The 26,091-nt window shown below is 46.7% G+C and overlaps 1 protein-coding gene across 3 annotated transcripts in view; it reads right to left on the reverse strand.

The window, feature by feature from the left end:
- DHX40 (DEAH-box helicase 40) overlaps positions 1-26,091 on the reverse strand; it is a 418,899-nt gene that overhangs the window by 310,764 nt on the left and 82,044 nt on the right. For all 3 annotated transcript variants that reach the window (XM_078679838.1, XM_078679839.1, XM_078679840.1), the window contains exon 6: positions 8,554-8,620. In XM_078679838.1, the coding sequence (XP_078535964.1) occupies positions 8,554-8,620 (67 nt within the window). The remainder of the gene's footprint in view (positions 1-8,553; positions 8,621-26,091) is intronic.

Genomic DNA, 26,091 nt, shown 5'->3' on the forward strand with positions numbered 1-26,091 from the left:
TAGAAATTAACAAAATACTGCTTCAGTTTGTTTTTATAACTGTTGTAGATACAACAACATGTGCATAATACAAGATGCATTAGCAGCATCACTAACTAAGACTCTGTTCTGGCCTTTATCCCACAAGGGTGGCCCCATGGTTTGGAAAGGGGTGCTGTGTTTTTCAACTGTCAACCACACTAACAGTTTTAAGTCACTTCCATTGCTTGCTCTATCTTCGATTGGGTATGTTCATACAATTCACCCAGTTTTACATAGGGAAGAGGATTCTTGCGGTCTTTGTTTTCTGATTTCTCTGCTCAGTGCCTCTTGTTTTTCAAATTGCAGGTTCTCTCTACAGCAGCCTGCATAGGTGGAGTTGGGCTTGGTGAATTTCACCAATGCATTCAGTGCGAGGGATAGATGGAGGCAGAGATAGAGTGAGAGAGTGAGAGCGTGCATGCACAGGGATTATGATGTATGTGTTTGGTTTGCCAATACGTGTTTTATCATTGTCAGCTGGTCCTTACATGGATGCAGCAGGATATCTTTGGACCACACTCTGCGCTGGTCATCTCTGGTCAGCTAAAGGCCTGGCTATATGTTTAACACCTTCGGGTTTGCATTTGTGTTGCAAGTCATTAGCAGAAGGTGAGTCAGTGAGGATGTATGGTTATAATGCTTGAAATAGTCTCCTCATTTTCTTTTTATGTCCATGAATCCCTATGTTTTAACGTATCTCTGTCCTCCCATGCCTCCTTAGTGTCTTTCCATGTATACATCTCATAGCTCTGTCTCTTCAGTGTCTCGTCATCTGCCCAGTTTTCTACATGCCCATGCATTACCACGTTTAACAGTGGGTATCACTCACTGTCTTCCGCATCTCCCAAGTCGGTTCCTCCCCTAATCTATGCCTTCTCAAAATTGTCCTAAGTCTACTTCTCCTCATGTGCTCATATGTTTCATAGTTCCCGTTTAACTGTACTGTGCCCCATTTTCCATGTCTCTCCAAATTCTGCATGCCCTTGTCTGCATCATCTTCCTTGCCCTTGTGTATCCCCATATACCTAGTTTACCAGTGTTTTTGTCATACATTATTTCCCAAGACCTCCTAGGTCCATGTATTATCATGCTTCCTAGACTGTTACTAAGTTCTTCTAGTGCTTCTTCGGCATCCTATGTCTCTTCAATGTCTTTCATCAATCAATCAATCAATCAAGGGTTTGTATAGCGCTGCTACTCACCCATGAGGGTCTCAAGGTGCGGAAGGAGGGGGAGGGGGCTGCTGATCTGTCTGGGTGTGGAGGTTCAGTCGAAGAGCCAGGTATAGAGGTCCTTTCTGAATTGGGTCAACTATGCGTATTACCTCAGGTGGAGGGGAAGGGTGTTCCAGGTCTTGGCAGCAAGGTAGGAGACGGATCTTCCTACGGTTCTGAACTTCTGGATCCATGGGACGGAGGCCAGGGTGAGTTGGGCAGAGCAGAGCTGTCTGGAGGGTATGTGAAATGTGAGGCGGTGATTCAGATATTCTGGTCCTGGATAGTGGAGAGCTTTGTAGGCATGTGTGAGGAGCTTTAAGGTGATTTTCTTGTTGATTGGGAGCCAGTGGAGTCGTTGGATGTGTTGTGTTAGGTGTCTGCAGCAGGGATGTCGCAGACCAGTCTGGCTGCGGCGTTTTGGACATTCTGTATTTTGCGGAGCGGTTTCTGGATGACAACCGGCGTAGAGTGCATTGCAGTAGTCAAGTCTATTGATTATGAGTGCATGGGTGACCATCTTTATGGATTCTGTGGGGATCCATCTGAATATCTTTCGAAGCAGGCGGAGTGTGTGAAATCAGGATGAGGATACTATGTTGATATGGTGATTCATTGTGAGCAAGGAGTCCAGTATGATGCTGAGGTTGCATGCGTGGTCTGTAGGGGTGGGAGGCTCAGGGAAGAGCCCAGGGGGCACTCCGCAGCTGATCTCTGTAGGTTCTGAGAGGAACTGGGGTAGTGTGACTCGCTGTGTTCAGCCCGTAAGGAAGGAGTGGAGCCAGTCCAGTGCCTTGTCGAGGATGCTAGCGTCGTGGAGTCGAGTGATATGGGTGCAGTGGGAGACTGTGTTGAAAACGGCCTAGAGGTCCAGTAGGATGAGGGCTGTGGTTTTGCCCCGGCCAAGGAGGGAGTGAATGTCGTCTGTGGCGGCAAGGAGGGCAGTCTCGTTACTGTGGTTGCTTCAGAAGCCTGACTGCGAGGTGTCCAGGACATGGTTCTCCTCGATGAACTCAGAGTTGGGCATTGATGGCCTTCTTGATGACCTTGGCTGGGAAGAGGAGGAGGGAGTTGGGTCTGAAGTTCTTCAGGTCTGTCGGGTCGGTGGACGGCTTCTTCAGCAGGGGGTTGATCTTGGCATGTTTCCAGTCATTGGGGAAGGTGGCGGTTTCGATGGGGCAGTTGATGGTGTGGCGAAGCTCCGGAGCGATGGAAGTGGCTGCTCTGTGGAAATCTGGTATGGGCAAGGATCTGATAGTGCTCCTGAGTGGGTGCTCTTCATGGTCTTGAGTGTGTCTGTGGTGAGCACGATCTGCTGGGGTGCAGTGTGGTTGCATGCCGTGGTGGCGGCCGTAGTGATTAGGGACTTGGGTCTCTAAACTGCCGTAAATCTGTCTGATCCTGAGGTGGAAGACGGTGCCCAGTTTATTGCAGAGGTCTTGGGAGGGTGGAACGTCTGTGGTCTTGCTGTTCACTTTATGATTGTGTCTTTCCATTATCTTCCAGTATAAGTATCCCTTTTTCCCTGTAAATGTATCTGTGACTCTCTAATCTCCATCTCAAAATATTATCACCAATTCACACATTTCGCTATGTTTGTGTCACTCACCGTTTTTCCATGTCTTCCGAATGTTCTTTGTCTGCATCCATGTGATGTCACCTTAAAGTTTCCCCATAGCTCAGTTTTCCTGGGCCTCCCTTGTTGGGTGTATTCCTTTGTTTGTATCTGGCCAGGTTTTCCAGTATTTACAATCCACAGTGTCACTCTATATATCTTTAGTCGCTCCCCTGATCTGCGCCTGCCAGTGTCCATATTTCCCCATGCCTTGTCTCCCCATATCTACCGCTGCCTCTGTCAGCCATTGTCTTTCTGCTTCTCCCCAAGTTGCTTTGGGTCCCTGCTTCCCCCATCTCCAGGCCACTGTATGAGATTACCTGAGTGTCAGTCTTTGGGCCCTGCATGCATGTGTCTAAGATGGCTAGCACAGGTGCTAGTGGAAGAGATATGGTACAGGGTGCATATTGGGCAGTCTGTAAAGTAACTTCCTAGTTGGTTATATGGCAAGGATGGGACCCATCTCCATCCTTAGGTGGACATAATGCTCACAGTTAAGCTGTAAGTAGTTAGTTGGTAGGCAGGAAGGCCTTCTGGGATATGATCCCACTGTCCATGCTTGATAAGGCCACAGCATTAATTAATTCTTCAGAAGACTAACAGAAAGAGGAAGGCAGTAAATTTTCTTGTGAGGTTGAATTTAAAGCTACATGTTTTAACTATAAGTAGCCCAAATATTGTTGAGATGTATTCATGCACTTTAAATATATTTCAAACGGAAACACTGTGCACTTAAGTCAATGGTGTCGGCATAACCCATGATCGGAAAGTGCACCAGAGTGATTGGTAGATTCATGTTGGGTAGTATGGAGCAAACCCACATTTATCAGACCACTGCACTAAATATACAGATGTAGGTGTTTTGGAGACCTTAATTTAAGAGAAGGTAATTCTTGAACAATGTTTTAAAGATGAGCAAGGCATGGATGCCCTTAAGTTGAGACGAAAACCTCTCCATTGAGAAGAGTAAAGGGCAACCACCTAGAACTGGTGCAGGACACTTTAGGTCTAATGAGTGTTGAGAGCGAAGGCATTTTTAAGTGATGCTTTAGGCTATGTAGAAGGTTGCAAACAATGGATGGATTTCAATACAAGGCTAATGACTGTGTACAGCACCCTGTTCAATACTGTAAAAAGTCAGGAAGATGTGTGAAAGGGAGGTGAGGAATGTTCTCGACTCGAGGAGAAGATCAAGGTAAATAAAAGTTCTTCTATAGGGGTAGAAAGTAATAGTGACAAAAAGATATGAAGAAGCCCGGTAGAATAGTTCCGCTTACAGAAGATCAAAGCTTGAGAGTTTTTGACAAATGAAATGCAAGTTCAGGACAAGTCTAGTGGAAACTTGAATATGTTGGTGATGACGGCTGGTGAAGTGATTAAGGTGTATTGATGGATGTAACTATCAAAACTATTGCTGTGGTTTCTGGAGGAGGACAACAGGAGGATCTGGCTATGAAAAAATTAGATTTAGGGAAAATGCAGCATTAGAGGGAGTTGAAGCCTTGGACTCGAATTATGGCAGAGACCGTCCATTGTCATCTAGTGCTGAAAACCAGGACAGCAGCCTGTTACACAAAGAACAAACAAGGGTCTAAATTGGATGTTGTTGATGACTGTCAGTCCCGTGTGGGAACCCACGGAGAAGGCGGAGCTACTTCACATAGACGCGGGGGCTGGGCTTATATGTCTCTACTGTCCTAGGGCCTGTCCTACTATGGCTCTGCAAACTAGGCCAAGTACGTGTTCAACACTTGACTCAGTGGTAACATTAGCAAGCAGGCACAGGCTTGGAGGTTAGAATCGAGGTACTCAGACTCAGTATTCAACACCCTTCCCCCCAGTGCCATAAGATTAATGTCCATTTCATACTTCCCTTCATAAAAGACAAGTACTGTATTACATAAATTGCAGAAATATTACACACTAAAATCAAGCACCTGATTCACTGGTGTGAGTGTTAGGAGCTACAAAGTGGCTCTGTTTCCTCTAGGCGCTATATTTTCTCGCCCTCTATCTCTCAGGGTCTTCAAGGTTAATGGTGCAGCTTCTAAAGAGCTGCAGAACTCTGCCTTCTGTTTCTTTTATCACACAGAGCCTCTAATGCACGTTGGAGTCTCTCACCCATCCTTGGTTAGAGCAGCACATGGATCGCGTTGATTTTTCCATCGGTGGTGGATTCATTGGTGATCTGTGGAACCTTCTATGGACACCATGTAGCAGTACCGTTGGAAGCAAGGAGCTGCCAACCAAGCAGTGAGCCCTTTAACAGTTCACACTTGAGCAGGTTCTTCTGGCATTGGCTCTTTTCTGGGTTCTTATGTCAATTTGGTTTGTCCAGGAGGCTTCAGCGGACCTGTTCCTGATTCTTCAGTGAGTCTCTTTGAGGCAGCCATTTTGTAGCCTTCGCAGGCAGAAGCAGCTCCTGGTGTGTGCTCCGGTCAACCCAATCAGGTGCTTAGGTCTTAGGTGCTATCATGCCCTATCTTTGGCACATAGTGCAACAAGGCGATAGCCGCAAATCGTCTGAGCAAGGTGGCGCGGGCACATTCTAGGCAGCACAGAGTCCTCTACTAGTAACAGGACACCCTGGGCACCTCGGTTTAGGTAGTCTTTGCTTCTTGGAACAGGTTAGGACCACACTGCACAGATTGGTAGTGTTGTGATCCCACCATCCAATGTTTTCAGGCGCAGTAGGTGGCACAATCAGGCACTTATCCCAGCTTTAGACGGACATACCAATTAGGTACATCGCTCCTGGTGCTTTGGGAGTGATGACGTGAATAATGCAACAAGACTGCCAGACACACCTCGGCATGCTGGATTTTCTTCAACAAAGCGGCAGATAGATCGGCACTCTTCATCTGAGTCATGTTAGTATGAACCCTACACCAGGGTCAATTATGACTGTCCCTTCCATGGTCAACTCCTCGTGCAGAGTAGGGGTTTCCTTCCCACTTTGGCAGGGCTTCTTGGTTCCCAGGACAAGTTCAACAATGTGTCCTTGAGTTAGGACTCAGGTGATATTCCCTCACCACTCGGGAGTTGGCTGTCAGCAGGACACCAACCTTTGGTTGGCAGTAGTCCTCCGAGTACTGAGTTACTCCTCTTCGGCCAAAGAAAACAACAAGTGTGGCAGCATCTCCCACTTTTACATGGTATTTTGCACAAAGAGGCTTGATTTCCAAAGCTACCTTCTCCAAACTGGATTGAGGTTAGTTTTGGCTTCATGTGTCCTTGCCAGGCCATCTTTCTGACCAGCTTTTATCTCGAGTAGTGCTCTTCAAAGCAGGACAGTCTCTAGGTAGATCACCCAGCACAGAGGTATAAAAGTGGTGTGAGCAGGCTGCACCTCTCTGTTTATGACCACTTCTGACATAGATCACTAAGAGAGGAAGCTGTCTGCTCTTCTTTAAAGAAACCCTTTATCCCTGACATTAGATTCTGCAGTCCTCACCCTTTACCCCTGAGTCCACAAAATGGCAGTAATGGGAAGACTTCTCAATAGCCATTTGTATCAGACAGTCATACACAATTTCTAAGAGAAATCCTGCCTCTACTTTCCTCACTTCAGTGTCTGGTCTCCCAATCCACTGTCCACAAACTCAGGTAAGTCAGCATTACATTTCTGCCAAATAAGGAACGCAACCTAACCTTCATCTTGTACACATGGCCAAGCCAGGTGCTTGCAAAATGGAACACACAGGCTTCTATCACTCTGGCTCATTCTGAGACACATGTGCATCGTACCAACACACGCACATGCTCAGTGGTTGGATTTCCAGGTTCACCGTGAGCAGCAGGACTTTCAGATGAATTGGCTGGTAGGCTTGCATTCACACAGGTCACTAAAATCACTACAAGACACTGATTGCTGCCCATCCACAGTGCTACTTGTGTGAAACTAGGCTTTGACATTGGGGTGGCGATGGGGGGGGGCTTGTTTTGTGTGTCCAGAACCTTTTGTAGTCTAGGGCAGGTCAAAGCATTTGCACACTAGGTTGTGTGCGGTGAGGCAAAAAAACAGGATCACAGATTCTAACAGTTCAGGCACACATGGGAGAGGATACCAACAAGGTACATAGCCTCTAGGAAACAGACCCGTGAGCATATCCGGGTTGAGAGAGGCAGAGACAGCACAAGCTGTACTGTAGGAGAAGAGTCCAAGGTAGTGACTCGGAGTTCCCGCGTTTCTTCACCAACTAAACCGCAAGTATAACATAACCCCCCCTCATTGCTGTTGTTATTGTTCCCCGTAGTGAGGCAATCCCTACTTATGCCGCCAACCCGATGAAGTGTCATCAGTCACTTCGATAGGTATCTTTCAATAAGTCGCCGCCCCAGCCGTCTCCATTTGAAAACACTCGCTCCCACCACCGAGCGCATGTTGTAGCAAACGAGTATTAGGAGCGCGCATGATTGATCAAATTCGGCATGTAATTCATTAAAAAAGCGATGTTGCTCTGCACGTACCAGAGAGCACAAAAAGGCAACACTTTGCATTTCTAAAGACACTTTAACAAAAGTGAATATAGAGGGTAACGATTACATCAATTTGTACGGTAACTTTAAAATTCACCAGAACAAAGCGGTATATTACACGGACCAGCACTAAAATGCACTGTTTCTTGCTCAAAGCATGCACCAATCCACAGAAGCATGAGAGTGAGAGAGTTGACACCCCACATAAGTACGAATCTTGATAAAGTATTGCCATTTTTTAGGTGTTTTAGATAACTGTAACATGAGTACTCAAAATGTGTCTTCCCCTTCCCCTCTCCCCTTTGTTATGTATATAATTGTTTTTCATTTACAGGTACAATGCGACCTATCACCAACTGAAGAAACAGGTCAAAACCTTTTTCTTTTTTCACTTAATTCACTTATTGCCACTGGTCCTGAAGAAAGCCCATTGACCTACATAGGCGAACAGGGCTGAAACATGTCGACCGTATTTTAACCTTACTACAACATAGTGCGCTTGAATTCCTAATCATTCCATAGCTGCACACTAGAAACCTACTCATTGAGTCTACCCGAACCCAGACCTATTAAAGTTTCAGTCTGTCTTTTTGTGTATTTTAAAGAACCCTTCTTGAGCACTTATCACTCACCATTCACGATCACTACTGTTTTAACCAAGGGTAAAACCTCCTGGCGGAGGGTGCATAAAATACTGACCCAAGGATTATGCACACATGTGTCAATAGGAGCGGGGAGACAACATATACCGCTACGAGAACCTAAATTACACGTGCATGAGGGTCTTTTATTTGGGAGACACCCCACACCAACCTGCATACCCTGGTTATGCAGGACAAGTGATCCTTCCCCCCGTGATTAATTGATTATTCCTAAGGAGACTGAATGGATCAGCACTCTTCCTCCCCTCGTTGATTGATTGAGGATACAACTGTACATGATACAGGGGGCACTCCCCTCCCAACATTGATCACATCAAAGGTGACGAAGAGAGTAAGTATAGAGAAGACATTGCACATATGAGAATAATAGGAACTCCTCTAACCCTTTAAAAACAAAGTGTGATCTTATTTACAATTTGTATGGATTCTATTGGTGTACATGGCAAACATAGGCGAAAGATGCGGACATCTGTTTTCACATTTGTTCTGAAGGTCTACAGTACATGTTGCCAAAAGTGCGGTGCATAAATTAATCACTTCAGCAAAGAAAGTGAAGCCTTACCTGTCAGAAAAACCAATATGTCTCCAGCCAGCTTGTTAAGATGAATATCCATCACTACCTTCACGGTCTGAAATAAGTCAAACAAATTATTAGCAGAAGTAACAGTTTATGTGCACTGACAGCTACCTTCCAATTGAAGGAGGAGTGAAAAGGATCATCAACACCAGACACTAATACATCAACAAATGTAACTAGGAATATGAATGAATGAATGAATTGGCACTTGTAAATCACATGGCTACCAGAAGGCCTCCCAGCGCTTAGGAACATAACCTTCACAATGGACATTAAACAATAGGGAACAAAAAGGTTTTTAGCCATCAACGGAAGGACAGATACTCCTCTTCAAGGCGGATATAATTGGGATGTTGGTTCCAACGTTTGGATGCGTTGTAGGAGAACAGTCGTCCCCTGCTCCTAGACTTATATATCCTAGAGAGTGCTGCCAGGTGTTTCCTCCCGGAGCGCTATGATCTACTGGGACAGTAAGAAGAGATAATGAATCGCAGAATTGGTGGGCCCTTTGAGGATAGAGTCTTGTGTACGATGCACAGAGCCGTAAACTGAACTCTCTCAGCGACCGGGGGCCAATGGAGGAAAACTATTGACGACCGTGCGGATTCCCTATTGGGGGTCTGTAGAAGGAAACGAGCTGCACAGTTTCGAACAGTCTGTAGCTTCCTAATCGTTGACACGGGGTGCCTAAATAGAGATCGCGTTGGCGTAATCAAGGTTTGGGAGAATCAGAGCTTGAACCAACAATCTCCTGGCATTGAAAGGCAACAGGGGGAGGATTTTCCTAATCATTTTCAGTATTCCATAGCAGGTCCCTGCTACCTTCCGAGATTGCTCCTTCATGTTTAGATTGTGTCCAGCCAAATACCAAGGCTTTTAAATTGCTCTTTTGGAGGCATGATATCCAAACACTTGGGCCATAAAGAGCTGGAGTCCGGGGGGAGGGTTTGCCCAAGAACATCAGATCAGTTTTATCACCATTCGATTTTAAATATGAGCCTTCCATCCATACGGACACTTTTACCAGACAGCTGGCCATAGTTGTCTGGAAAAAGTGTCCGTATGGATGGAAGGCTCATATTTATAATGTATGTAGATAAAGAGGTTTTCATTAAAATAAAAGTACAAGTAGGTGTATACAATTAAAACATTGATCTTTTTGGCAAGTGCAGAAGCTAAAGTTGAGGATGCTTCAATGGTTCCACAGTGCATGTGTTCCTCATTTCTGTTCCTAAATGTTCTGCAAGGGCATGAGGGCTAATGTCGGTAGATGATGTTGTCATGGCAGCCACCTGCACCTTTAGAGACACAAGTGAAGTGTAGGAAGCACAATGTGTTGTGTTCTGCTAGTTGTAATTAAACAGTGTGTCTATTTAAAGGGGCTACCGTTTCCTGCTTTGCATAATACGATCATTTACCTTCACAGAAAGTACAAAGGCCGGTCATCTCAAAGTAGTCTTTCATAGGTAAGAAACTATTATACAGAGTTGATCATCAGCATTCACTTATTACTACACATCCTTCTTCTTACTACTTATTTATTTAGAAGTTTTATAATGCACTATGTGTAACCTTTCGGCTACTTCAGAGTGTAGGAGAAGCAGTATCCAATCTGGAAAAGGAGCGACGTGGGAAAGAGCATGACCTATGCGGAATGGTGGCACCCATAGCTGATGTTCACCGATAGTGTCTTCATAAGACCCATCAAGTTTGGCTAGTTCCGTTTTCAGGAGTTTCCTGCAGCACATATGGTTGAGTTCTGATGTCAGTGTGGGGATGAGGATATTCCAATGTTTTGAGTTTAGTACTCTCACGGATCTGCGTCAGAGTTTCAACTGTCTGAATGACCATTGCTGGAACAAGTTGACAGTTGATGAGTCAAGGTTTCTGTCTAAGATGTGGCATTAAGGGAGGATTTATACTTATGGTACAAATATCTGATATGAAGATGGTCTGCCATCAGGGTATTCGCCTGGGGGCCAAGCAGAGAGGTAATTGACATTTAGTGTGTGCATAACAAGTAAATAACATGAAAAACATAACTTGACTAGCAACAGAAAACATATCTAAATAGGAGATTAACGAAATCAGGCAGAAAGTATGACTATTAAAAATGTAAATTAAATGAATTGAGAAAGTTAGAATAACGAGTGAATTAAATTTTATGAACAGAATAACAACGTCCTTGGAAACTGTGTACTTAGGAGCAAGAAATGCACGATTAATGCAGTTTTTCATTTTGATTCAATTGCTTTGGACTTATTTAGATTTGGATGCTAAGGATATATCACAAATGCCTCCAAGGAAAACATTCCACCATGGTAGGTCTTACAAGCAAGGAGATAAAGCCACATTTTTAGGGTGGTTATAAGGTATTCAGTGCAGTCTGATGAGGTGTGACTTTTGCGCATTGTGCAAGCTCTCATTAACTACAATAACCTCAACATGACAAATAGTGAGGAAAAACACCATGTCCTCACATTTACATACTTATGAACACCAAAGATATCTGCCATGGGCAAATGTCTTACCATCATGCATTCTCTTAATAACATGGTACACCACATTTGTGGATGGGCTTGTACATGGCAGCGGAATTTGGGTATACCAGTTGCGTATGGACTTTTTTTGGTTTAGACCTGGGTTCCACAGGCACCCGTACCAATATCCAGTTCACGAAAACTAGCGATCCAGGTAAATCGACTTGACTGAGGTATAGATTGCATATATCTGGCTAGTTTCTGTTCCCTATAATGCCATGCACATATCCCACAATGGCTTAAAAAACACATTTTGTTTTAAAATTACAGTGAGGGATGGTTGCAGTATTTAGGCTCAGGGTCCACCAGCACCCAAAGAACTCTAACACCGACGAAAGACATTTCTGAAAAATAGAGGCCCAGGGGATTCCAGGGATGCATGGCTTGCATAGATTCCATCCAGATTTCCTACCTGTAATTTCCTGCGAACATCAAACTATAGACGAAAACTCAATTTCCTCAGATTACGTTGCTTAAAAACACTGGAATTTAAAGTCATGCCAGCCCATTTTGTGATCCCACACATGTTGGGCCTAGTGGCGAGATAGGAAGGGGCCAAAACCATGAACATGCGGCATGATTTTTGGAATGATAAGTGGTCCTGGGTACTCTGGGTATGAAATAGCAGGATCAATGTAACTGCACCACACTGTATTTCTCTGGATTACTAGTTTACAGAAATGTGTAGGGTTCCCTGGGAGCCAGAAAATCATAGCCCTAATACTACAACCGTGGCCTATTGTAAAGTTTTTCATTTTTCCCACTTACCTCATAGCCTGGATACCCAGATGGGTGAGTAGCACGCTATATAAATTAAAATAAGATAGAAGTCAGTCAATGACAGATGCTTCTCCTAGAGCTGTTTTTTCACTCGCTACTTCAGAAAAGGCTCCACCCCAAGTCCAGACTCTAGATTGTCTTGGTCAGCTTCCGTGACACACGAGAACAGTTTTCATGAAATCCCTTTATTCTAATTATTTTATAGGATAGGGGATCTTCTGGCTGGGTGCCACATTGCATCCTTTGACATAATTAGGGAAAGATTTAGTATAGGCCCCTGGGATTTTTAGGTTTTGCCTAGCAATGCGTACGAAGTTGCGTACGAAGTACGCATGCGCTAGCGAAACCTCTTGAGTTCTATGTCGGGTGATGACCCGCCTCTGTCTATCATTGGCTAGCTCCATAAATGGAGGCTAGCCATTGGGAGACAGAGGCTGTCAATCGCGCTTTCTCTTGAAAACGCGATTCGGGGGTGTTTCTGGTGCTTTTTTAAGCCCCGCCCCTTTGTCCCGGGCCGCGCTGCGATTGGCTGCCGGCCCGGGACACCCCCGTGACGTCATTCCCGGGCCGCGCTGTGATTGGCTGCCGGCCCGGGACACCCCTGTGACGTCAGCCAATCACAGCGCGGCCCGGGACCTGACTTTTTTTTTTCTTTGCTATTCATTTGAGAGCTGTGGAGTCTTTCCTTCGCGGCATATAGTCTTTGCATTCGTCTTTCACGAGTTATGCTCTTGCAGCCCCTGGCTGCAAACGCTAAGGTAAGGTTGCACTTGCTGAAGCGCTTCTAATATTCTGAGCTTCCGACAGGGCAGGAGATTCCGTCGTGGGACTCGCATCTTGAGAGACAATCATGGCTCCTTTGACAGCAGTTGGGGTAGTATAAATGCAGAAATGATCAGAATTCAATTGGCCCCGCTGCCACTGCACCCGCTGCAATGGTAGCCACAGAGGAGGTGGTGCACTTTGCACCCTGCTGAGTATGCGGCACGCATGCAGTCCAGCGCCAGGTTTTCACTTCTTGGCAGACTTGGTGTTTGTTTTAGAAAGGCTGCTGAGAAGTGAGAGTAGGTAGTGCGTGTGATCAGCTTCAGGGAGGCGGCTGCGAAGCCCTGCGTTCAGAGGTGGTTGGCAGCGTACGTCATCTGTGGTGTGGTGAGGTGGTCTGCATGTGTGGATCCCAGCCAGTGCCTCACTTGTACCAGGAGCTTCGGCACTCTCGGCACACTGGCCAGCGAGTGCGCCACTGCTCTGTGATTTATACTATGATTAAAAAATTGCAAGGACCTGCCAAATGTAAAGTAAACATTAGGAGTGCTCGCGCCGGGGCCGCTGCAGGCCTGTAAACATTTGGAGTCTAGGGTGGCCTGGTCCAAGTCCTGCACTCGCACACCTTCACATAGTGTGCGCTATGGGGCTCCTGCGCAGAGGATCACGCGTTTCCGTGTCATTGTCCTTGGGATCTTTCTAGGGTTCCGTGATTCCCAGTTGCGAGACAGACTTCTCTTGGTCTACTACACTGCTGGAAGTAGGACATGGGGGGGTCTCCGTATCCACAGATTCCTGGACTCTGAGGCGCTCCCTAGGCCTCTTCCCTGGGTGAAAGGGTGAGCTGGGGCATTGCGGGACATGTCACTCTCAGATTCATCATACGGGCATCCTAATGCACTTCAGTGCTCTGCCTGGTCATGACTGGATAGGTCCTTAGCAGCTTAAAACTCCGATGCATTGTCACAAGTGCTTCCCACATGATTGACATTCCCCACCGCGGCATGCCAGAGCGGCCATCTACGGCCGCATTTACACTTGGCCATTCCTACTTATGTTTTTGTCTCATGTACACACTCATAAGCAATGTTTTGTCACTTGAGTCGCAACTGGTGCAGGGGAGGTGGGCAGTTTGAGGCAGTGCAGCCTGGGTGATTTGTGGGCACCTTCTGCTTCCGAGGCATGTGCCGGCGCCTGTCCGCTCCCCGGCACGTCAGTGCCCCAAGTGCTGCAGTTGTGGCTGTTATTTCGGCTGGAGGTGCACTCATTCACTCTAGTGTAAACAGTGCTGCTGGGAGGCATGCTCGCGCCTAGCAGTTGTCAGCACGGTTTTGCTCCCTCTGCTTGTGGTTTGCCTGAGCCCCCTCTCTCTTGGCTGCTCCAAAGTCTTCATGGTCCCGAGGCTTGGCACTTTAGTGTCTGCAGCCACAGAACAAAAGGTAGGTTGTTAAACTCTCTGCTCCGGGGGGAGGGACAACTTCTTTTTGGAGGGCTGTCTTCCGAGTGCACGACTGGGGTTAATCTAAAATGCGAGAGAGGGGAAAAAACAGGCACCCAGAGAGAGAGAGCCTTGAAAGGGAGAGAGCCTGAAGGAGTCAGAGGACTTCATACTCACTGCAGTTTTAGGAAGCGGCATCTTTTGTTCTCAGTCCAGCCGACATGGCCGGACACACTCCGCCTTTAGAAAACACTTGCGACTTATCGTGTGCTGTAATTAACTTGTGGTGCGTGTGAATCGGCGTGATTTTCATGCAAGATGACGTAGTGGCGAGTTTAACTAGTTCGAGTTAATACTTTTCTGAATTGCAGAGCATTGTTTTTAAAAGTGAAGTTTGTTTTCCTCGCGGCTGCCTCGCTTTGCCCGTCCCGCGCAGCTGCTTGGGTTGTTTGTCAGCTGTTTACTTTTCTACCTGCTGGTTGTTTGTTGCACGTGCGGTTCCTCCTGTGCTCGTCCAGCGTGGTGCGTGCTGCCCCGGCTGTGTGTGCTGTGCGAGCGAGGAATGCTGACACGTTTGGGTTGTGAGACCAGCTGCTGGAGCCCGGAGTGCACGGGGGTTGAACTCACAATTAATAGGTGGGAGGTGGGCGCGGGGGTAGAGGTGCGTGGGGGGCACACCCCGGGAGCCCGAGATACACGCGTTTAATCTTTGAAAACAGTCTTAAACATTTCATGCACAAGTGAATGCAGACCTCAGAGAAAGTCGTGACGTCTTCCTGCAGCTCGTGGCAAGTGCTGGCCGTTCATAATCTCACATAGGCTTTTAAAGTGCAGTTTTACATCATGTTAATTTCGCTGCCGGCGTTATTGTGATGCTTGCTTTAGTACCCTGGACCTTTTTGCAGGTTTCCGTGCACTGAGACTTAAAAAAAAATTCGAGCCATACTGACAGTTTATTCAACATTTCAAGTGGGCTTTTTATTTTCTTGTGGACCTTTGGGTGCTGTTTTTTCCCCTCCTGAAGCTTGTAGTTTCACTGGAATTTCTATCAATATGTGCGTGTGTTTCTTGAAGAAATGCGGGGTTTTGTGGATGTAATCTTATTTTAATGAATGTGTTAGGTGTTTTGTAAAGCGCTGTCAACTTTCGATAGCTTCGTAGCGCTGAAATGGGGGTAAAAAAACAATAACTCCTAATAATTATTTCAGGGCTTGCCTTTCCGTGAGCCGAATTAATAGGAAGGGTCGTTGTGCAAGCAGAGTTCACGCAGCTTCGGAGCCTCTCAAGTAGAACTTTGCCTCCTAGCTCTCTAAGTTGGTAATGTAGCTCAGTGGGGTTTTACTGCAAAAGTTATCACAACCACATGTTTTTCCAACTATGGGATCAAATATATTAAGTACACTGTGGTGGCCAGTGTTAAAATATGAGATCCGGGTGCCTGGAAGGTCAACGTGTGTAAGTGCTCGTCTCTGAAGTAACTATTTAAAATGGTGTTTATTTTTACCCTTTCAGTTCAAGTTCAGATTAAGCTATTGGCATTGTAAATGACAATACCATTTATTATTTATTTTCAAAACCAACACATAAATAAAAATGTTGTCATTTACAATGCCAATAGCTCAAACTTTTCAAAAGGCGAAACCATTGCATTGTAAATGCTTGTTTTTAAATTTCTACAGCTGAGGGACTTCATTCTTAAAAAAGCTGGTGGCGCGGCAGGCTTTGGACAGGAGGCTTTAATTGAATTGCTGATTCGCAGCATGGGTCCCTCAATTTTGCAACTTTATAGATGCCTTCTGGAAGGGCTGCCAGATGATCTAGATAAGCATAGGCAGAGATGGCAGGATTAGCTGGGCGCTTTGGATTCTTGCTTTTTGAAATCATTAGAAATGGGGGACACTGTGCTGTGTTCTGCTAATCTGCGGTCACAACATTATAAGACCCTATTCAACCTTTACATCCCGCCTGCGAAATTTATTAAATGGGGAGGAGCGGAGGGAATTCACTGTTTATGGTTAGGAACATGGTGCAGATATAATACACATTTTCACCACTGGTCCTTGCATTGAGCCGATAAGCCGAGAAATATCTGCTTTTTTACAGCATGTATTAAAAGAGGACGTTCCTTTGTCACCCCAGCTTATGCTATTAATGAACTAGTTGGGAACAATGGAGAAGAGCTTATCTTTATCGCGATGTCAGTTTTTACGCTTGTGTTGCCTCAGCCTGGCTAGACCCGTAACCTTCGACCTACAGCAGTGGAAAGGCCGATTTCTGCGCATATATAATTTAGAAAAAGCACTTTATGAAAGAAGAGGCAGAAAGGGTAGTACTCAAGTGAAAATGTTTTTGGCCCGTTTACTACTTGGGTTAACCCATTCACTCAGCCAGAATGAATTGTAGGGTAATAACTATTCTGGATCTGGTCTATATAATGAAATGTTGATATATCCTCTGCCTTTTATTCTTCTATTGTATATAGCTTTTTTACCTGGATAGACAAATGTAACTGAAATAATCTTTAAATCTTTTTACTGTCTGTATATAGCCCTTAATATCTTATATTCTCTAGCCTTTGGTATACTGGTTTAGTTGATTATTGTATCTATTAGCTATATAACGATTTTTATTTATGGTGTAATAAGCATCCTGATTAATTGCTGCATTTGGACTGTTTTCTATTGCAAAATAAAAATAAGAGAACAGTTTTCAGCACCTGGATTAAAGAGAAAACATGATGTATGTCATTAGTCCCTACTCCAATTGCAGTTCTTACTGTTTTTTTAAATAATCTTTTTATACATTTTATAGCATCTAGGATCTATTACAGCTAACATCCTGTACCCAATATGCTGTCATATCAATCGCATTTTAACACAAACTCAGTCTTTCCTCCCCCCTCCCTCCCAGTGCGACTGAGGTGTGATAACATCGTTTATTTATTTACTTTAAAGACTAGACATATCTGCATGATAAGGTGGCATCGCTTAAAACAGACAACATTCACCCCAGTTTTACAGTCTGACACCTGGATGGCAGTCAAGGAACCTTTACATATCAAAGCAGACCGGTGCACATGTCGTACAGTTGTACCATGTATCATTCAAACAGATTTCCACAGTTCAATGTTTCCCTTCCCTCGTGCAAATCCTGGAGCATTTGCCTCCACCCCTGTATATCATCCTTTGGTTTCTCATCCTCTCTAATATGTTTCATTCTGACCTCCTCTGCCACTGCTCATTCTGAAACATCCCACAGCCACTCCTGGTGGCTTGGCGGCGCGCATTGAGCCATTTGATAGCAATTCACCTCTTTGCAAGCAATAGCCCCATGTAGGAGAGTAGGGTCTGCTATCCTATGGTCACCCCAAATTTTTGCTTTTTGCTTCACTGGTTTTAGACAACTGAGGCTGTGGGCCTGCTAATCAGACCCCCAGCCTGCTGTTCTCTCTCTAAATTATTGATACATGTGCTATAGGTACATACCACAATTGGAAATGGACTCCTTGTCAGCCCCTGTACCATGCACTATAGGTGCCCAGGGCATAGGTGCCACCAAGGCCTACCAGGGGCTGCAGCATATCTTTTGCCTCCTCTGGCTGGTTCTTAAATTGACACAACTGGCTGATCACTCAGCTGGGGCAAGGTGGTGTAATCACCCCTTGCTTAGATATAGTATACCTATGTCTAAACCTATATCTGGACACATATGAACCTGTGAGCCACTCCTATGGAAGGCCTCATCAATCCTGGAGGCAGAGTGCGTGGTTTAATGTGAGATGGAGCTCTAGCATGAGCTGAGCCTGTCTGCAGCCGTCGGGAACAAATCCCTAAGCTGTTTCAGGATAATGCCATACCATATACTCTTAAGTGCATTATAATCCTCGCGGTTATATAGCAACTCTGGTTTGGCTTTATCAAAACATGTCGTGTAAGGTGTCATACGATTTGGAATACTATCCCCTCGACAGTTCTGGCGACGGGGATAGCATTCCACCTCTCTAGAGGGGTAAGACATGTTACTTTACTTAAATGCGGTTAATTTCTAAAAGGGCCTCAGATCCACAAAATGGATGCTTCTGCCACAGACACGAGTCTGACCCCCTGAAGCTGACCGAAACTCAGCCCAAGGGGCCTGGACAAAGGGTTTCCTGTCGCAGGGCGGTGCTACAACCCTCCAGACAGGAGATAGTGGATTGTAGCAGGGAGGTTTGAAAGAAACCAGACACTGCCTGGGGAGCACAAGACTGCCCCTTGCATAATCCGGCCAAACCGGTTCTGGGGCACTCCAGCCCCCGTCCCAGCGCGGCCAGGATCAAAGGAAGGGGGTGTATCCACCCACTTCCTGGGTCCCACCCATAGGAGGGGACCTAGCAGGTAATCCAGCCCCCCAGATTCGAATAAGAGTGGGAGCAGTGCCAATGCACTTCAGATTATCCTGATGAAACATAAGAAACGAAACTCTGGACCCTTCGACATCCTACTCAACGTAGAAGACTGAAGAATCTCCCTTGTGGTCAAGGAGTGACCACCCTGTGCAAACAGGCACCATCCAGCCCTCGACGTCTACTTTGTTGCAGTTCCCGCCGGAACTCGAGCGACAGAGATCGACGAGATCAAGCTTGCCTGCCTTCTAACAGCCCGATCCACAGTCCCTGCAGAGCTGAGACCCGCGGAGGCGACCGGAAGCGTGGGGCACGCCATCTTTGAAAGACCACGAGACGCTGACCGTGCAGCCTACGAGTGACCCTCGAAGCTGTACAACGGGGTTTGAGAAGCCCCAACCCTGAGCCACTCTTGCACCGAAGTTCAGCCCCCTACACTCGACGAGTGCTGCGTGGGGCCCTTCTGCTTCTTTTGGCTCACCGCGTTGGCCAGTCCCTTGCCAACTGGCTTGTGGCCCCTGTGCCGACGAAACTTGAAATACGACTTGTGATTCTGGTTGCTCCAGATTTGCACCAGCTCCCCTGAAAAGGAGCCCCCACTCTGACCCTCCTGGTCCGAGTGAGAAGCAATCTTCCAGTTCCGCGTGGATTGCTTTTGCCAAGTGTTGTTTGCTCTAATCTTGAAGCCGACAGCGCCGACGGCGAGAGCCTGCGTGGGACAGATCGTGACCTGCTCCTGGACTTCGTAGATGCCCCAGAGCGCACGTGACAGCGGAGAGAAGCTCCTCGACAACCACCTGATTGCGCCCGACATTGCTTGGTTCCGTCCTGGTTCCACCCTGGTCACTGCTGAGTGACCCAGACTCTGTCCCCTCTGCTTTCAGGTACTTTTCGACTCGAGTCCACCCTTGGACTCCACCGGACACTTCTCCTTCACCTCGCCTGCAGCCCTTCAAGCTCCAAGCACCAAGAGCCTGCGTGACGAAACCCGACTCAACTTCGACCATGTGCACCCGCTTCCTGTGGGTGAGGTAACATTGCAACGCCGGTGTTCCCACACTGGTACACACCTCTAGGGTCTGTGTCTTAAGTTTTGTTCCTCTAGGTTCAGCGGAAGTGTCCTTAAACTCTAACTTTGTAACTTTTACGCACCATTGGTTAACATTGATGCATGCGTGCACTTTCTGCACTGCACCCGAATCCCGCGGGCTTTTCCCGACTTCAGCATTGCTTGTCCCGACTGCTCCCAGCGATTCCCTAGGCCCTAGGCCTAACCACTGATCGAATGGTCTCTCTTATACCATTTTTTTAGTATATGGTTTGAGTGGCCCCTTGGCCTCATCCAAAATTGTGCAACTTTGTATGTTATACTGTGCTCTTGATTTAACGCTTGTGCCCCTTTATTCATTAAGAATACTGGGGATTGTTTTTAGTAATAAATACATATATTTTTATAATATATACTTGTGTGGTGTCCTTTCATTTGATATTACAGGATTGTATGTGGTAAAACAGCTCGCTTAACACGACCTCTTAAGTTAAGCCTTTAGGCTGCTTAGTCCATGCTACCCCTAGGATAGCTTGTCTAATAAGGTTGACTTACAACCAGACACCATAAGGGTTGTTTGGACTGATACAAGGTGGTTCCAGAATTGGAAACATCATATATCAGGCCAACTTCTCACATTGGTGAGCAGCGGTGCGGATTTGAGCTTGCTGTTTGTTTTACCATTGCAATCTTTTTATCAAATTGAAAGATCACATCAAGTACCTCTAGGTACATATAAATCAAAAGCTTAGCATATTTAAGTTCTACTGGACTTAGTAGTTGTAGGTTAAAGGGATTAGCACACCCTGACTACAACTCACTAGCAAGGTACAGTAGGGAAACACTTAGTGTAGGTAGGTGCATCACTTACACCACACTAGAGTCATGTCTGACACAGGAAAAGCCTCAGGGTCTGTTCCTGTGACAGTTGACCTTACCCAGGCAACTTCCAGCTATGACAAACTAACCCACAAAGACTTGGTTGCCTTGTGCATCTCAAGAGGGTTAAAAAGGGGCAGAAGTCCCACCAGTCCTTCCCTGATAGCCATCCTAGAACAGGATGACTTGGAAAAGGCAAATGCAGTTCCCTTAGAATCAGGAGAGGGGGTGGACCCCACAACCACTGAGACCACCCCAGAGGAGGAAGAAGAGGAGGTAGAAGAGGAGGAGGACTCGGAGGTAGATGACCCTGAAGATCAGGATCAAGGGGTTAACCAGGTTGTAGTTGCCAGGCTTAACCAGGCCAACTTAAACCTACTGGGAAATGGAGAGGGCCAGCACCTCCCCAGATCCCACCAGAGCATTCTCCCAGGCAACAGAAGAGTGAGATCTCCATCAGGGGACTCTCATATTTCTAGTGCCTCAAGAGAATCTCAGAGAGGCATGACTGCCTCACAAAGGATAGAGCATAAGGCCAGGATGAGAGCTGTCAAACTCCAAATAGAGAGGGAGGAGGTAGCCCTGGCTCAAGCTAGACTTGCCTTGGCAAGAGAGCAGAAATTGCGTGGCTTAGATGTCACTGGTGGCAGCAATATTCCTAGAGAAAAAGACAGGACCTATGATAATAGAAACCTGACAAAAATTGTGTCCCCCTACAAGGAAGGGGATGACATCCACAAATGGATGACTGCTCTTGAGAGAGCCTGCATGGTACAGCAGGTTCCTCAGGATCAGTGGGCTGCAATTTTATGGTACTCCTTTTCAGAGAAAGGGAGGGACAGGCTCCTCACAGTTAGACCTGAGGATGCCAAAAACTACTCTGTCTTGAAGAGTGCTCTTATTGAAGGGTTTGGCCTAACCACTGAGCAATACAGGTTGTTGGTCAGAGACACCCAAAAAGCACAGACTCAAGACTGGACTGATTTTGTAGATTGTGCCACTAAGGCTCTGGAGGGTTGGTTGCAGGGAAGTAAAGTTTCAGACTATACAGGATTGTACAATCTTATCATGAGAGAACAGATCCTTAATAACTGTACAAACCAGCTGTTGCATCAATACCGTATTGACTCTGATCTGACCTCTCCCCAAGAATTGGGAAAGAAGGCAGACAAATGGGTCAGAACAAGGATTAAGCAGAAACCCCAGAACCAAGGTGGTGACCAGAAGAAAACAGACCAGAAGGGTGGAAATCAGAAAGATAAAGAAAAGGACCAGAAGTCTTCAGGCCCCCAAAATAGTAATAAGGAGGGTGGTTCCCAAAATGGAAACAAGAAAAAGAAGAATAATGGCCCAAAGAAACCTTGGTGTAATACCTGCAAATCAGTTTCACACTGGGGCAGTGAATGCACCAAGACAAATCCAGTCCCCACCACTGCAGCTCCTAAAGCACCTGCACCCCCCTAGTTCAGTAAGCAGTGGTGGAACACAGCCAAAGGGTGTAGTAGGGTTAACCCTGGGTACTGAAGTAGGATCTGGCCTAGTCTGAATCCCTACTCAGGCAGTTCTCCTATATGATGTTGACTTAGCTTTGTCCACTACAGTGAGTCCCAGTAACCTGGGCAAATATAGGCAGACGCCTTTAATCAATGAGAAACTGGCTCAGGCCTACAGGGACACATGTGCCAGTGTCACAGTGGTGACACCTGACTTTGTGGACCCTGGACAGATTGTACTAGGTGAAAGTTACCTAGTGACCAATGCAAGCAACTCCACTACTTCCCATAGTGTGGCAGTTGTGAACTTCTCCTGGGGAGGGGTAGATGGCCTAAAGAAAGTTGTTGTGAGTGCAGACCTCCCAGTAGACTGTCTGTTAGGCAATGATCTTGAAAGCTCAGTTTGGTCAGAAGTGGAGTACAGGACTCATGCAGAAATGCTAGGGATTTCAGCTCATGTCCTTGCAGTGACAAGGTCTCAGGCTAAGAAGTGCCTTCCTGAACCAGTGGTGGATCTTGAAACAATAGACCATCCACAACCCAAGAGAAGGCGCAAGAGAGGAAAGGCTGAGCCTTCCACCTTGCCCCAGGCTGAGGATCAGGTTTCACAGGAAACTGATTCTGCAGTCCAAGAGGAGACTGTCTCTGAGGAACTTGAACCTGACCAGGTTGAGTTTCTGGGGACAGGGGGACCCTCAAGGGCAGACCTGAGGCAGGCTCAATTAGATTGCCCTTCACTTGAACCCCTCAGACAGCAAGCTGCTGCTGAGGCTGCTGGGGATGCCCAAGGTACCCATACTGTGTATTGGGATGATGGACTCCTTTACTCAGAGGCTAGAGACCCCAAGCCTGGTACAACCAGGAGGTTGGTCATACCTCAGAAGTTTAGGGGTTTCCTTCTTACCTTGGCCCATGATATTCCCCTTGCAGGACACTTAGGCCAGAACAAAACGTGGGACAGGCTTGTTTCACACTTTCACTGGCCTCATATGTCAGAAAATGTCAAGGAGTTTTGTCGCTCCTGTGTCACTTGCCAAGCCAGTGGTAAGTCAGGTGGCACAACAAAGGCCCCCCTCATACCACTACCTGTGGTGGGGGTACCCTTTGAAAGAGTTGGAATAGATATTGTGGGTCCCATGGATCCTCAAACAGCATCTGGGAACAGATTTATACTGGTGGTAGTGGATCATGCCACCAGGTATCCATAAGCTATTCCCCTGAGGACCACCACAGCACCTGTGGTGGCAAAAGGCCTAATTGCAGTTTTCTCAAGAGTGGGCTTCCCAAAGGAGGTATTATCAGACAGAGGTACTAACTTCATGTCTAGTTATTTGAAAGCAATGTGGAAGGAATGTGGAGTAAACTACAAGTTTACCACACCCTATCACCCACAGTGCAATGGGCTTGTGGAGAGATTCAACAAGACCCTGAAGGGAATGATAAAAGGATTACCAGAGAAGCTTAGGCGGAAATGGGACATTCTTTTACCCTGCTTGCTCTTTGCTTACAGAGAGGTCCCACAGAAGGGGGTTGGCTACAGCCCTTTTGAACTTTTGTTTGGCCACCCTGTGAGGGGTCCACTATGTTTGGTGAAGGAAGGATGGGAGTTACCTCTCAAAAAGCCTAAGCTAGATGTAGTGGACTATGTACTTGGTCTCCGCTCCAGGATGGCTGAGTATATGGAAAGAGCATCCAAAAACCTGGAGGCCAGCCAAGAATTACAGAAAGCTTGGCATGACCAAAAGGCTGTTCTGGTTGAGTTCCAGCCAGGGCAGAAGGTGTGGGTGTTGGAGCCAGTGGCCCCAGCAGCACTCCAGGACAAATGGACTGGACCCTACCCTATCATTGAGAAAAAGGGAGAAGTCACCTGCTTGGTTGACTTTGGAACCCCTAGGAGCCCCCACAGGGTGCTCCATGTGAATCGTTTGAAAGCATTTGTGGACAGGGAGGACATGAGCTTGCTCATGGCCACAGATGGGGAACAGGAGGAAGAGAGTGACCCTCTCCCAGACCTGCTTTCCCAGAACCCTGATGATGGTTCAGTTGATGGAGTAGCCTTGGCAGGCAGCCTCACTGACCAGCAGCAGATGGACTGCAGACAAGTTTTGCAAGCCCACAGACACTTGTTTTCACTCACACCCAGCCAGACAAACTGGTGCACCCATGAGGTGGACACTGGTGACAGTCTGCCTGTCAAGAATAAGATCTACAGGCAACCTGACCATGTCAGGGATTGTATCAAGGCTGAGGTGCAAAAGATGTTGGAGCTTGGAGTGATTGAGCCATCAGAGAGCCCATGGGCCAGCCCAGTAGTCCTTGTGCCAAAACCTCATACCCAAGATGGAAAGAGAGAAATGAGGTTTTGTGTGGACTACAGAGGTCTCAATGCTTTCACTAGGACAGATGCACATCCCATTCCAAGAGCAGATGAGCTCATTGACAGATTGGCTTCTGCCAAGTTTCTGAGCACATTTGATTTGACAGCTGGCTACTGGCAAATCAGACTAGCTGAGGAGTCAAAAGCCAAGACAGCATTTTCTACCCCCAGTGGGCATTATCAGTTTGTGGTGATGCCCTTTGGTTTGAAGAATGCACCTGCCACCTTCCAAAGGTTGGTGAATCAAGTCCTTGCTGGGTTGGATGACTTTTGTGCAGCATATCTAGATGATATTGCTGTCTTTAGCTCCACCTGGGAGGATCACCTGATCCACCTGAAGAAGGTTCTGGAGGCCCTGCAAAAGGCAGGCCTGACTATCAAGGCTACAAAGTGCCAGATAGGGCAGAGTAAGGTTGTGTACCTGGGCCACCAAGTAGGTGGAGGTCAGGTTCAACCACTGGAGAGCAAAATCCAGACCATACAGGACTGGGCTCCTCCAGTTACCCAGACACAAGTCAGAGCCTTCTTGGGCCTGACTGGGTATTACAGAAAGTTTGTGAAAAACTATGGGTCCATTGTGACACCATTAAATGACTTGACATCCAAGAAGATGCCAAAAAAGGTTCAGTGGACAGTTAGCTGTCAGAAGGCATTTGATGACCTGAAGAAGGCCATGTGCTCTGCACCTATCCTGAAGAGTCCTGACTACTCCAAACAGTTCATTGTACAGACAGATGCTTCTGAGTTGGGGGTGGGAGCTGTGCTCTCACAACTTAATCCAGATGGTCAGGACCAGCCCATTGCTTCATTAGCAGAAGGCTGACCCCCAGGGAGAAACGTTGGTCAGCCATTGAGAGGGAGGCCTTTGCTGTGGTTTGGGCCCTGAAGAAGTTGAGGTCCTACTTGTTTGGAACTCACTTCCTAGTTCAGACAGACCATAAGCCCCTCTTGTGGCTCAATCAGATGAAGGGTGAAAATCCCAAACTGCTCAGGTGGTCCATTTCCCTACAGGGGATGGACTTTACAGTGGAGCACCGCCCAGGGACTGACCATGGTAATGCAGATGGTCTCTCCAGGTACTTCCACTTAGAACATGAAGACTTATCTGGTCAAGGTTAGTTTAATGTCCCTGCGTTTGGGGGGGGTTGTGTAGGAGAGTAGGGTCTGCTATCCTATGGTCACCCCAAATTTTTGCTTTTTGCTTCACTGGTTTTAGACAACTGAGGCTGTGGGCCTGCTAATCAGACCCCCAGCCTGCTGTTCTCTCTCTAAATTATTGATACATGTGCTATAGGTACATACCACAATTGGAAATGGACTCCTTGTCAGCCCCTGTACCATGCACTATAGGTGCCCAGGGCATAGGTGCCACCAAGGCCTACCAGGGGCTGCAGCATATCTTTTGCCACCCCTGGCTGGTTCTTAAATTGACACAACTGGCTGATCACTCAGCTGGGGCAAGGTGGTGTAATCACCCCTTGCTTAGATATAGTATACCTATGTCTAAACCTATATCTGGACACATATGAACCTGTGAGCCACTCCTATGGAAGGCCTCATCAATCCTGGAGGCAGAGTGCGTGGTTTAATGTGAGATGGAGCTCTAGCATGAGCTGAGCCTGTCTGCAGCCGTCGGGAACAAATCCCTAAGCTGTTTCAGGATAATGCCATACCATATACTCTTAAGTGCATTATAATCCTCGCGGTTATATAGCAACTCTGGTTTGGCTTTATCAAAACATGTCGTGTAAGGTGTCATACGATTTGGAATACTATCCCCTCGACAGTTCTGGCGACGGGGATAGCATTCCACCCCTCT

Source organism: Lissotriton helveticus, chromosome 3_1, assembly GCF_964261635.1.
Source record: "Lissotriton helveticus chromosome 3_1, aLisHel1.1, whole genome shotgun sequence".
Classification (NCBI taxonomy): Eukaryota; Metazoa; Chordata; class Amphibia; order Caudata; family Salamandridae; genus Lissotriton; species Lissotriton helveticus.